This window comes from Amblyraja radiata, chromosome 2, assembly GCF_010909765.2.
Source record: "Amblyraja radiata isolate CabotCenter1 chromosome 2, sAmbRad1.1.pri, whole genome shotgun sequence".
NCBI classification, from domain to species: Eukaryota; Metazoa; Chordata; class Chondrichthyes; order Rajiformes; family Rajidae; genus Amblyraja; species Amblyraja radiata.
Window position 1 is genome coordinate 34478335 of NC_045957.1, and position 14061 is coordinate 34492395.

The 14061-nt window shown below is 40.8% G+C and overlaps 1 protein-coding gene across 5 annotated transcripts in view; it reads right to left on the reverse strand.

Annotated features, from left to right (window-relative positions):
* The window catches only part of larp4b (La ribonucleoprotein 4B), a 105827-nt gene that overhangs the window by 21187 nt on the left and 70579 nt on the right, over positions 1–14061 (reverse strand). For 4 of the 5 annotated variants that reach the window (XM_033044760.1, XM_033044747.1, XM_033044752.1 and 1 more), the window contains 5 exons: positions 13144–13254; positions 11867–11920; positions 11580–11786; positions 7714–7823; positions 291–545 (listed from right to left, as the gene is read on the reverse strand). In XM_033044760.1, coding sequence (XP_032900651.1) covers positions 291–545; positions 7714–7823; positions 11580–11786; positions 11867–11920; positions 13144–13254 — 737 coding nt within the window. The remainder of the gene's footprint in view (positions 1–290; positions 546–7713; positions 7824–11579; positions 11787–11866; positions 11921–13143; positions 13255–14061) is intronic. The other variant, XM_033044774.1, reaches the window with a different exon arrangement.

Genomic DNA, 14061 nt, shown 5'->3' on the forward strand with positions numbered 1-14061 from the left:
TAACTGTTTCCATTGTAATCATGCTTAAAATCCTTCAAACATCTGTGGAGTCCACTTTGCTATGAATACAAATTGCAATGTGCGTGGAGCATAGTCATTATCAGCTGCACAATTACAGGGTGGGAATGAAAAGGAGGTGGTGGCACTAAATGCTGACCTGGAGGATTTTCAGCATTCCTGCTTCATGATTATCTGCATTTTATTTGTCTGACTATAAACAGATAATGTTTGAAACAAAAGGGAAGTCAATTTGAAATTTATGCTTCCTTATTTTGGTTAATCCAACTCACCTTCCTCGACCCATGCTGGGTGATGAATCAGCATTGATTTGCTCCGCTGACCTGGCAATCCCAAAATCTCTCTTATTATAAGCTGCATTGCTATGGATCCGTGTCCTATTGGGTCCAGCTGGTCGCATCTGAGGACTTCGAACACCATTCAACAGACGATCCGTCGAAAAATTAAATATCGTTGGGCTCTCTAAAAGTCCTGGTCCACGATCTGCGTTCGGCAATGTGGGGCGTAGATGAGATTTGCTGTGGTTCCTGATCACAAATTCAATGTATGGTGATTTATTAGAATGTGATCTTACTGGTTTTAAGACCACATAACCAAAGGCAGAATATTTAATAAGTAATCATTCTTCCCAAGCGACATTTTTTCCCCCCCCCCAAAATTACAAAAATAAAAATTAGGTCAAACAACACAGGGTGACCAGGAGTGTTTGCCACAGAAAATTTCATGTTTGGCGAGTACTGGAGATGGTACAAGTAAACTAACATGCTCCTAACTGTTCTGGCTCCTGATCAATTATCAACCACTCCAGACGTATAATTGCCTATGATGGACATGATCAGCAATGTGATGACCATCTGTTAATATTTATTGTTAGCAACAGGCTGAAACAACCATCTGCAGCAACAGAACACAACGTATATCATCACAATTGAGCCCAAGTCTGCAACTGGCAGAAGAGGCTGAACTGTAAGGCTCCACCCAAAAGTATTCAGTTTCCAAACAAAATTGGGTCTTTTATGTAGTGGAATATACAAACTCAAGGCCTTCAGCTGAATCACAAATCTGCAGCTTAGCCGCATATCAAAACCACTTTATCTACTTAAGGTTCAAGGATATAACAACCAAGATTGTATAGAGGGGTGTTTAAGAAGGAACTGCAGATGCTGGAAAGGTTGAAGAAGGGTTTCGGCCTGAAACGTTGCCTGTTTCCTTCGCTCCATAGATGCTGCTGCACCCACTGAGTTTCTCCAGCATTTTTGTGTACCATTGTATAGAGGCATTGGTTAGCAAATCTGATACCCTCCTCAATCAGAATATGAAGTTAGGAGAATTAATAAATTACAAATAGATTTGTGAAATTCTCCAAAACGTCAAGACTTCTTCCACTTGAATACCCCATATTACAGGTCAAGCAAATTGCACTACTCAATTTTCTTCGACTTGACATGTGCAATAAAATGCACCCTTTAAAAAAAGTTACATATTCATTATAAAGATCAAGTTGGGGTATCATTGATTGATCGATTGGCCAGTGCACCCAGTTTAAGATCTGATGGCTGAAAGTCACATGGCTGCCCATCTATCCAACTTGCTTCCCCAAGCTCATTTTCAATCCATGCTGAAAGGAGATCCATTCATTTCCTTTCAGAAGGCAATCTGCACACTAAATCAGTTTCTGCTCATTACATTTCTAAATTAGAGAACAGACACCGGAGTCCCTTACAAACCAGTTTTGTGGAGCTGAGACGGGACAATCTACTATCACTGGATAGTTTCGTGCCACGTCTTACACATTCTAATCTTTCAATACTTTTGAAAAGATAAAATGATCGTCTCTTCCCGTCCCTGCCTCAATATTTATACTGTAGGCGACTGAATCTCCTTAGAATCAATTGGCTTCCTATCATTGGCAATATCTCATACAAATAAAAGCACAAATGAAGAATCCTAAACAAAATGTTGGTAGCCAATAATTGTGATATGTATTAGGAGGTTGTGTGAACATTCTCACTACCGCAATGCTAAGATGCATTGCAAGTTTTGTTAAGTAATTAATAATGTAAATACATTGGTGTGCTTTTATTTTACATGCTGTTGTTACTCAATGTTTGGGCCAAACACCCATCATTTATTTATTTGCCTCTGTACTCCATAATTTGGGAAATGTCATAAAACAAATCACGTGGTTAAAGTGCACAGTGTCAGATTTTAATAACGGCCATTTTTATACATTTTGGTTTCACCAAGTAGAAATTACAGCAGTGTTTATACATAATCCCCCCATTTCAGGGCACCATAACGTGTGGGACACAGCAATGTCATGTAAATGAAAGTAGTCATGTTTAGTATTTTGTTGCATATCCTTTGCATGCAATGACTGCTTGAAGTCTGCAATTCATGGCCATCACCAGTTGCTGGGTGTCTTCTCTGGTGATGCTCTGCCAGGCCTGTATTGCAGCCATCTTTAGGTTACGCTGCTTGTTGTGAGGGCTTATCTTCTTCAGTTTCCTCTTCAGCATATAAAAGACTTGCTCAATTGGGTTCAGATCAGGTGATTGACTTGGCCACTCAAGAATTTACAATTTTTTAGCTTTGACAAACTCCTTTGTTGCTTTAGCAGTGTTTGGGATCATTGTCTTATTTTAGAATGAACCGCCGGCCAATGAGTTTTGAGGCATTTGTTTGAACTTAAGCAGATAAGAATGTGTCTATACACTTCAGAATTCATTATGCTACTACCATCAGTGGTTGTATCATCAATGAAGAGGTGAGCCAGTATCTTCAGCAGCTACAAATGCCCAGGCCATAACACCCCCACCACCATGTTTCACAGATGAGGTAGTGTGCTTTAGATCTTGGGCAGTTCCTTCTCTCCTCCATACTCTGATATAACTTAATCTTTGTCTCATACATACACAAGACCTTTTTCCAGAAATGTGGGTGCTCTTTTAAGTACTTCTTGGCAAACTAACTTGGCCATCCTATTTTTAAGGCTAACCAGTGGTTAGCACCTTGCAGTGTAACCTCTGTATTTCTGTTCATGCAGTCTTCTGCGGACATTGGTCATTGACTAATCCACACCCGACTCCTGAAGAGAGTTTCTGATCTGTCAGACAGGTGTTTGGGGATTTTTCGTTATTATAGAGAGAATTCTTCTGTCATCAACTGTGGAGGTGTTCCTTTGCCTGTCAGTCCCTTTGCGATTAGTAAGCTCTCTCTTTCATAAGTAAGTGCTCTCTTTCTTCTTAATGATGTTCCCAAATCCGTTTATTTTGGTAATCCTAAGGTTTGGCTGATGTCTCTAACAGTTTTATTCTTGGTTCTCAATCATGGCAGAGCATCACCAGAGAAGACACCCAGCAACTGGCGATGTCCATAAATCGCAGACTTCAAGCAGTCATTGCATGCAAAGGATATTGGTAAGCCCAAGGTTGATTTCGGTAAGCCTAAGGTTTGGCTGATGTCGCTAAGTTTTATTCTTGTTTCTCAGTCTCAAGATGGCTTCTTTGACTTTCATTGGCACAACTTTTGGTCCCCATGTTGATAATTGATAAACAGCAATAAAAGTTTCCAAAGGTGATGGAAAGGCTGGAGGAAAGTCTAGGTGCTGAGAGCTCTCTTTTACCTGCATGAAGGAGGCAATTAAACACACCTGACCAATTATAAACACCTGTGAAGCCATGTGTCCCAAACATTATGGTGCCCTGAAATGGAGGGACTATGTATAAACACTGCTGTAATTTCTACAAGGTGAAACCAAAATGTATAACAATGGCCTTTATTAAAATCTGACAATGTGTACTTTAACCACATGTGATTTTTTTCTATTACAAATCTCAAATTGTGGAGGACAGAGGCAAATGAATAAATGACGGGCTTTTGTCCCAAACATTATGGAGGGCACTGTTGATGGTCTTACTTTTCACTCACAAATTTAAAAAAAAGTAAACACGAGAGCCTATTACCAAGTTAACATCTAGCAGGAAAATTGACCCAGAAAGCTCCAGATTTTAGGATACGACTTGAAGCTTAGTGACATCTACAAATTTTTTAAATTGCATTATATACCCAATTTGATGTCCTTATATATTAGAGATCAAATTACACCTGGAGCCGTGTAGCCATAATGAGCATATTACACGCACATTACTTTGAAATATCAAAATGCATATACAGTGGTCACTATTGCTTTAATTATTTTTTGATTCTATCAAACACCAACCTAAGATTCCAAACTTTAAGAGAAGAGAACATATAAAATCATAGGAACTTTGAATAAAGTTTCAACGGATTTATCCTTTGATCTTTATATTCTTTCACATAAATTATTCTGGTAATGCAAACTCCAGAATGACAGCAAGACTTGACAGAAGATTTTTTAAATAGTTACTTATTTGGCAAAACAAAAATCATACACTTCAGACATTTTCAAAGTATGCAGTCTGGTTAAAAGAAATTTGAAGTTTAAGAAACTTAAATAGTTGAGAACACATTTAATAACAACCAAAACATAGGTTTTTGAAGTTTTGAAATCAATGCAACTACATACTCATGAATTCTGTGAGGAAATATATCTTAATCAAAATATGAAGTTCGAAAGCAGGAAATGTTAGGCTGGTTAATTTAATGTGTGTCACTGTGAACGATTACAAGGATTATGGCGTGGCACCTGCGAGTTCAGTATTCCCAAAAAACGCAAGGAATCATGGGATTTGTCAAAGGTCACTGGCTATAAAGAAAAAGCGAACAAAGCGCTGACTGTTAAAACTGTGCATAAATTCTTATCTTTATTCATGAAATATGTGTAATATATTTAATCTGGAATAGCGAGATATGGGGGGGGGGGGGGGGGGGGGGGGGGGGGGGAAGATGTGAGTGGGAGCGGGGGGACTGGACAGGCGGAGAGACATTCCCGGCAGCTGCATGCACACAGACGCCTCATCCAACCCAGCTGGACAGCCCCCCCCCCACCCCCCGCCAGCTGTAAGTCCGGGGCCGCCCGGACAGGGATAGGACATCCGGGAGGGGACGGGGACAGCCCAGCAGCAACTCAACAGCGCCCGGAGACCCGGGCCCGACCCCGGACAAAAAACAAGCCTGCACGCAAATGCAGCTGCCGAGAATGTTTATAGCGAGTGACCTATGACCTGGGCATGCGCAGTCGGAATACCAAACTCGCTTATAGAGGCACTTCCTTGCAACCCCAGGTTTAATCTTAACCTGCTATTGATTTTGCATGCTCACCCTACGACTGTGGAGTTTCCTCCTATAAGATCTTTAAGTAAATTTATTAGCCACAGCGTAATACCCCCCCAAATGTGAATGAGTGCCAGAATCTAGAGGTTGTTAGCAATGTAGGGAGAATAATTTTAGTGCAAATGGGCGCATGACAGCAAGTGCAGAGTCAGTACACCAGATGGCCTGTTTTTGTCTGCGGATGTACAATACTTAAGATTTCCAATAGACATTTGAGAAGGTGCGGTATTACACATTATCCTGAATTAAAATCAGAATTGTTGGAATAAATGAGAGATCATTTTCTGTTAGCAAGCCAGAATAGTCATAAATTGGTATTTTTCTGGCAGGCAAGATGCAAACAAGGATGCCATGCAAATAGATACTGGGCCTGAATATTACACAAACTGTGACAATGACACCAAAGACAAGATTACAAATTTGCTGATGAAATGAATTCGCCGGATATTTTTACAGTAGATAGATTCTAGATTAGTACAGGTGTCAGAGGTTATGGGGGGCAGGAGAATGGGGTTAGGAGGGAGATATAGATCAGCCTACATTGAATGGTTGAACGGTAGACGATGGGCCAAATGGCCTAATTCTCCTCCTATTCCTTATGAAATAAAGGTCGGAACCAATTAATATATGCTGAGAGATTGCAAAATGTGGTAATTAGATCTAACTGGGCAAATAATATGAGCATGGTGATGACCAGTAATTAAGAGAGTAACAGAATGTTAAACTAGAATAGACATCTCTTACAATGTATAAGAAAGAAATGCAGATGCTGGAAAAATCGAAGGTAGACAAAAATACTGGAGCAACTCAGCGGGTGGGGCAGCATCTATAGAGCGAAGGAATGGGTGACGTTTAGGGTCGATACTCTTCTTCAGACTGATGTGGGGGTGGTGGGGGGCGGGAAGAAAAAAGGAAGAGGCAGAGACAATAGTATGTGGGAGAGCTGGGAAGGGGAGGGGAAGGAGGGCAAGGTCTACCTGAAATTGGAGGTCAAAGTTCATACCACTGGGGTGTAAACTACTCAAGCGAAATATGAAGTGCTGTTCCTTCAATTTGGGGTGGGCCTCACTCTGGCCATAGAGGAGGCCCAGGACAGAAAGGTAGGATTCGGTATGGGAGGGGGAATTGAAGTGCTGAGCCACCGGGAGATCAGGTTGGTTAATGCGAACTGAGCTGAGGTGTTGGGCGAAGCGATCGCAAAGCCTGCGCTTGGTCTCACCGATGTAGAGCAGTTGACACCTAGAACAGCGGATGCAATAGGTGAGGTTGGAGGAGATGCAGGTGAACCTCTGCCTCACCTGGAAAGACTGCTTGGGTCCTTGGATGGTGTTGAGGGGAGTAGGTAAAGCAACAAGTGCAGCATTTCCTGCAGTTGCAAGGGAAAGTACCAGGGCAGGGAGTGGTTTGCATGAGAAAGGACGAATTGACCAAGGAGCTGTCTCTGCGGAAAGGGGAGGAGATGGGAAGATGAGGCCAGTGGTGGGATCCCGTTGGCGAAAATATCGGAGGATTTTCTGTTGTATGACGGCTGGTAGGATGGAAGGCGAGGACAAGGGGGACTCTGTCCTTGTTATGAGTGGGGGGGACTGGGAGTGAGAGCGGAGCTACGGGATATAAAGGAGACCCTGGTGAGAGCCTCATCTATAGTCGAAGAGGGGAAACCCCATTCCCTAAAGAATGAGGAAACCTCCGATGCCCTGGTTTGGAACACCTCATCCTGGGTGCAGATGCGGCATAGACAGAGGAACTGGGAGATGGGGATAGAATCTTTACAGGAAGCAGGTGGGAAGAAGTGTAGTCCAGTAATATCTTACAATGTAGATCAGGTTAGGATTGTATGTGCTGTAATTTACATGTGAACTGAATGAAACAAAATCCAGAGGAGAGTCTACACAGGGTGGATGTGCAGATGTTTATTTCATGGAACATCTAGAATGAGAGTTCACTGGAGTAATAAGGTGCACTCAATTTGAGACAGACAATTTTCTGCATCATGTCTTCAAGATGTTCTCCCTCCAAGGCACTGCAAACAGTCTAATAGTTTGAGGCAGAAAAAAAAATGGACGTGCAAGGGAGTGAAAGGTTACAATCCGATCAGCTGCTGTCTTATTAAATTGCAGAGCAAGCCTGGGTTAAGTGGGCAACCGATACTCATATTTCAAAAGCACTCCAGCTTATGAAAAATAAAGATCTTAAATCCACTGGTAACCCTGTATCACCCGTTAAATTACTGCAAAAACATAAATTGGCAGACTGCTTCCAAACAAAACAGAGCACTGTCTTTATATCTCCCTTCATTTTTGTCTCATTGTCCATCTGTAATTCTCTCGATTACTGTATGGCTACAGTGAGCCCTTTTCTATTGTAATGGCACGGGATGCTGTACTTGCTACCAAATTAGTTTTGCAAATATCGTTCGAAAAATCTTTTAAATCTTACCTGTTTCTAGGATTATATTGTCTGAGTGAGGTCAAAGGGGCTGTTGCAGATTTGAAGTTTGGGGCTGCAGTAAATCCATTGATGAAGCCAGCATTTGGAAATGGAGACACCTAACCAACAAGTTAGAAAAAAAGCTTAGTAAATTGAATACCCAGTACATTTAAAGATTGTTCAAGAACACATGATTCATAACCGAGGCACTGAACTTAACGTGCTGCACGTTTCACTTTAAGAATGAACCATCAGTCAAGTCGAAGATTTTAATCTAGAAAAAAAATTATTTAACTCTGAAGACCAAACTCTTCCCGATGTCCAGTAATGGCAGAGATTATAAAGTTATAGTCAGGAAAATGCTGAGACGCTTATGCATGACATCCGCCATCGTGATCTAAAACAAGCCTGCATTTCGTTGTCTCAACTGCATTTCGTTGTCTCTGTACTGTACACTGACAATGACAATTAAAGTTGAATCTGAATCTGAAGCCACAAAACAAACTTATGTTGCTTTGTAAACATTGGATAGGTTGCAAAATTCCACTGAAAATCTTGAACGGCAAGCTTCCAAGCAATGTGAATAAATTTAGTTGTATTTTCCAATTCTTACAAGATCTGAGATGACTGTCTTTGTGGGCCACCATTTACTAGCCGAGTACCGATTGTAACACCAGATTGGAGCAAGTTATCCCTCCCCTCTGCGCTCTCATTCTGCCCCCCCCCCCACCCCCCATCCCATCTGCACATTGGCATTCTACAACCAAACACCAAGCAGAGATGGTTTATCCCACTTGCATTTCCATCCAATTGCAATCCTAAACAATTTAGTCAATTTTCTTAAAGAATACTACCGTTGCTGACTGACAGATGGAATTAAATCCGAGCATGGTGAGGTGTGGCATTTTGGGAAGTTGAATGCAAGGGGAAAGTATACATTTAATGGCAAGACTATTTAAAGCATTGATGTAGAGGGATGCAACTGCATGTAAGTGGCGATACAAATAGATAGAACAGTAAAAATGGCATATTATCTCTGTTGGTCGAGGCATTGAGTATAAGAGTCAGAAAGTCAAGATGCAGCTTTAGAGGACTTTGGTTAAGCTGCATGGAGTACTGTGTGAAGCTCTGGTCAGCACATTGTAAGCAGGTTTTAGAGAGGGTGCAGAAGAGGTTTACCAGAATGCTGCCTGTATTGGACAGTATTGACTGTCAGGAGGGGTTGGACAGACTTGGATTGTTTTCTCTGGAGCACCAGATGCTGAGGGAAGTCTTGATGGAAATAAAATTAAGAGGTAGACAGTCAAAACCTTTATGCCTGGGTGGGAATTTCAAGAAGAATGGGGCAAAGTTTACAGTAGATGTGCGGGGCAAATGTTTTTTTGTTGTTGATTTTTTTAACATGGGGGGGGGGGGGGGGGGGGGGGGTGTGATGGGTGCCTGGAACGCACTGCCAGGGTGGATAGTCGAGGCAGGTGCAATAGTGTTTATGAGGCTTTTAGATATACAAATAGTCTTTACAAATACCTCTTTATTCACTCTTAACCGTGCAAGGATTAGTTGTGAAATACTCATTTTGGACAGCTCATACTCAAATGCATATTATGCTGCAGATCATAAACAGATGCAGATAAACAGGTCCAATTTCAAATGGAGAATCCATAGAACATATGATTAAGATATTCCAAGCCTTGAATAATTGGATAAACTGTAGACCCAAGTTCACAAGTATCAAGATTGGTAATTTAGCGTAGGTGATTTATGGAATTAGGCCTGATTCTTTGACCTTCCAAGAAATTATAGTTATGAGACCTCAGATAAAGACACTAAGGAATTAAATGGACACTTTTCAAAATCAATGCTGCTTTTGGGCATTATTAAGTGCCTCTGGCGAGTAGTTTATTAGATTTATTTTTTGTCTGGATTCTGGAATTTAACAATTTCATTAAATATACAAGATTTGATTTGCTCCTATATATCAAAAGCTTCTTATATGGTTTAACCAAAATGACTAATTGCATCACTTGCAGTTAATGTTTAACTTCTGAAACTCTTTCCAAAGTAATAGTGGTATTTCCAATAGCAAGTTTTCCCATCTCAGTGGATTCTAATTTTGGCTGAGCATTAGCCGAGAAGCAAAACAACTGCAATTCAACCCTGAAATTAAGGAATTGCACCATTACGCAACTTGTCCTTTGGATACTGCTGACACAAGTTAAAATTCCCAGATTTCTACCAACAAATCATTGATTCACATAATTCATCTAAAACCTATATTTAAAAAAAAGCTTATTTTCAGAAAACACATGACTTCAATCGAGTCTCCTATCAAACCACACGGCAAACCAAAACTAGCATGATGGACTTGCAAAAAAACATCTGCAGAAGGAGTTTAAGAACCAAGTAAAACCAGCACTTGCCACAAGTTCTAGCAGACCTTGAGATAAAGGTTACAGGCCAGTCATTTCAGGCATTTGAAATAACGAATTAATCTAGTACATGAGCAACTTTTTTTTTTTGCAGGAAACTATTTTGTTAATCCTACTGTCAATGCAAGATATAAAAATTAGCCAATTTGAAATGGAGTTTAAAAACCCCCAGAATAGATGTTGATGAGGTGGGGCATGCTCCTAATGCCCCCATCTCACTTAGGAAACCTGAACGGAAACCTCTGGAGACTTTGCGCCCCACCCAAGGTTTCCGTGCAGTTCCCGGAGGTTGCAGGTAGGGAGACTGACAAAAACCTCCGGGAAGTGCACGGAAACCTTGGGTGGGGCGCAAAGTCTCCAGAGGTTTCCGTTCAGGTTTCCTAAGTCGGGCAGGGGCATTAGAGTCCTTGTACGCAAGCCACTGAGTTTACGTGCAACTGGCAACAAGTAATTAAGGCAACAAATAATACAATGAAATAGTAAAGACGTCATGCTGCCTTGGTGAGACTGCATCCAGGGAATGGAATACAAGGTCAAAAGGAATAAGAGTAGAAATAGGCCATTTGTCCCATCAAGTCTACTCCAGTAAATCATGACTGAACTATCTCCCTCTCCTACATTTACCCTGGATGAGCACTATTCCTAGGGGGTCGCAGTCTCAATGGGGCAGACCAATCTGGACTGAGATGATAGACAATAGACAATAGACGCAGGAGTAGGCCATTTGGCCCTTCGTGATCATGTGAGCATGGCTGATCATCCCCAATCAGTACCCCATTCCTGCCTTCTCCCCATATCCCCCGACTCTGGTCTCTTTAAGAGCCCTATCTAGCCCTCTCTTAGAAAATATCCATAGAACCCGCCTCCACTGTGCTCTGAGGCAGAGAATTCCACAGACTCACCACTGTGTGAAAAAATGTTTCCTCGTCTCCTTTCAAACATACTTTGAAGAACAGCACAAAATTATTTTGCTGAAAAAGAAATGAGGAACCAAACCATTTTTCAAAAAAAAAGGAAGTTAAAAAGCACCACAACACTCTCCATAGGCAAGTTACCCAACCAGGTGCAACTAAATTTGAAGTAGCTCTTTCTTCCCAATAACCCTTTCTGGCTTAAGCCCTCCCTTCACCACCTCCAGTTTAAATTCCATTTGGAATATTTTGGAGGACCAAGAAACCAAGAACCAAGATTAGTTTGCCCCACAACAAAATATTAATTCCCAAACTTTTGCTTCCAATGGAAATTCTAAGGGATCTAAGTAGTTTCTCTAGGATATTCAAGATTTGTCAAAGAAATGAAAGGTCGCACTTAGCAAGGAGGTAATATATTTATAATGTGTTATTAAGGAAAATGCTATTCAGGGCAATTCCAAAAGATTCATAATTAAAATACACCAAGCATGCACACACATCAAATATTCACAACATACAAATGCATAATGCTTACCAATGTTGGATCCAGGTAGCTGTGGGTTGTAGACCAAGACTGAGGAGTAAGAAGGCTGTAAAGTGGAAACTGCTGCTGGGGGCTGTAGATGGGAGGCACATAAAATGACGTGTACCTCTGCTGAGTGTATAGGTTCATGTCAAGAGGTCTGTAACCATTCTTTGGTAGAAAAGTGTTGATAGCCATTGGCTTTGCTTTTATCCTTGCCTACAAAAAGGCCCAGGTTCAAGTTAATAATTTCATACCACAGAAAGAATTAAACATTTAAGCAAATATAAAACAGCTACCTTTATAGGCTTCCCTTGAAAGGTCTTTACTTCTTCTCGAAGGTATCTGTATGCCTGAACAAAATAAGTGAGTCAGAACACTTTTTTAACTCCATTTAACAGAATGACACTCAAGGTGAAGAAATAAAATTTACGGAAAACTTGCCAGTTATTATGTCTTCAAGAAAACTATTCCCTTTGATAAGTTAAGTAATTTGCCATTTACAATTGAAGCTGACATTGCAATACAAGATATAAAGAAATGCTTAGGCAAACGCAACACAGTTGAGATCAGTGCTATCATTAATTTGTTAAATGGTCAAGGGCTGGCTGAATAAATAATGATTGTCATAACATATAATCCTCGATATCATCGGGCACAAAATCTAATATGTACATATTCTTTAGATTTTTCCTATGTTTAAGTCTTCATAAAACCACAAGTTGCTCATCTTGAGCATTAATAATAGAAACAATTTTGTAGGAAAATTGTCAACCTCAATAAACGCAGTTGAATGTTTTTTGCTCCAAAGATTAATTTGATTTTCAATTGCAAAAGTTTTAAATGATTGGTTTAATGACAAGAGTGGGGGCATTTAAACGTAGTTCTCTTCTCATCATGATTAATTCCATGTAATTGAAGATTTTCAATTTCAACCACGCTATACCAACTAAAATTAGTCAGCCACACTAAAGTGATGGCGAGCAATGCTCTTCAACCCCAGGCTCAAGACGCCCTCTCCTGCATCAATATGGCACTGCCTTGCCCAGCTTGTCACTGCAGTAGAAATCTTGCTTATGGAACTATATCAAACTGAATTAGACACCGTCGTCGTATTCTGAAAACGATATTTACAAAGTTACCAGTAAGACATCCAATCTGGACTCAATTTAAACAAAGTCAAGAAATAAAGGCTATGTGTTACTCACTGCACTTTGAACACAGAACTATTTCAAGACTGTGTATGAAGGAATTGCAGATGCTGGTTTAAACCGAAGATAAATACAAAAAGCTGGAGTAATTCAGCGGGTCAGACAGCATCTCTGGAGATATGGAATAGGGGAAGATTGGTCTCAACCAGAGACATCACCTATTCAGTTTCTCCAGATGCTATCTGACCCATTGAGTTACTCCAGCCTTTTGTGTCTATCTACTATTTTAAGACTATTCCAGTTCCCATTCTTTATTATGAGAGCATTGCTCGCCAATTAATTAATATTAATTATTCGCTCAGAATAATGAGCATTGTACTGGTTGTCAAAATTCCCCAAATACCCCCAGAAACAATTCACTTTACCTGCTGTGCATCAGCCTCCGATTCAAAGGTGATAAACCAATTATCATTGTAGGCAAATTCACAACTCATGAATTTTGGGAAATTTTCTCCTTTAAAAAGCGCTTCTACTTCCTAGAGAGAGAAAAAAAGATAACTAGTCATTGAACAGAAATATCCCATGCTGGATATTTGCAAGTCAAAAAAATTAAATTCTAAAATGCAAATGAGCAGTACTTATTGTACAAGAATTTATCAAAACATACCACCACCCCCATTTAATGACCCTTGGAAGAAGCATATTTACAGTAATTGATAGGCTTTCCTGGAAGTTATAATGGCAGTAAGAAACTAGTAAAAAACTTGTCACTGCTTCAGTTTGTTGATTATTCTATCGACTAAAAATGACAAATAGCTTTAGTATTGCTCAATAACAGAGGAAACGAAAAATATGCAAATCAACTGAAAAGCCTTATCATAGCCAACTTGAAGAGCAAATTAAATTAATGAAGGACCTTTAACTTGAAATGTGAACCTTTCTTCTCACATATGCCACCGGAGATGCTGAGTATCCCCAACATTGAGTTTTAATGTCACCTGACCGACAGTTCGCAAAACAAAACATTTACTTGTGTGTGGGTGGGCGGCACGACCGACGTCGCAGCTGCCTCTGCAGTCCGTCTGTCTTTTTTTTTTTGTCCCGCTGAGGGTATAGTGGGTTTTTAAATGTGAATGTGTGGGGGGGCGGGGGAAACTTTTAAATCTCTTCCCTGTACGGGGACCCGACCTTTCCCTGTCGGGTCTCCGTTGCCGTTGGGGCCTAGCGCCGTGGAGCGGCCTCCTGCCGGAACGACAGCTCAAGTCACGGAGCCGGCGGAGCTGCGGACCTACCATTGTGGAGCAGGCCGGCTTCGGAGTGCGGAGAGCTGTGATGGCGCGCTG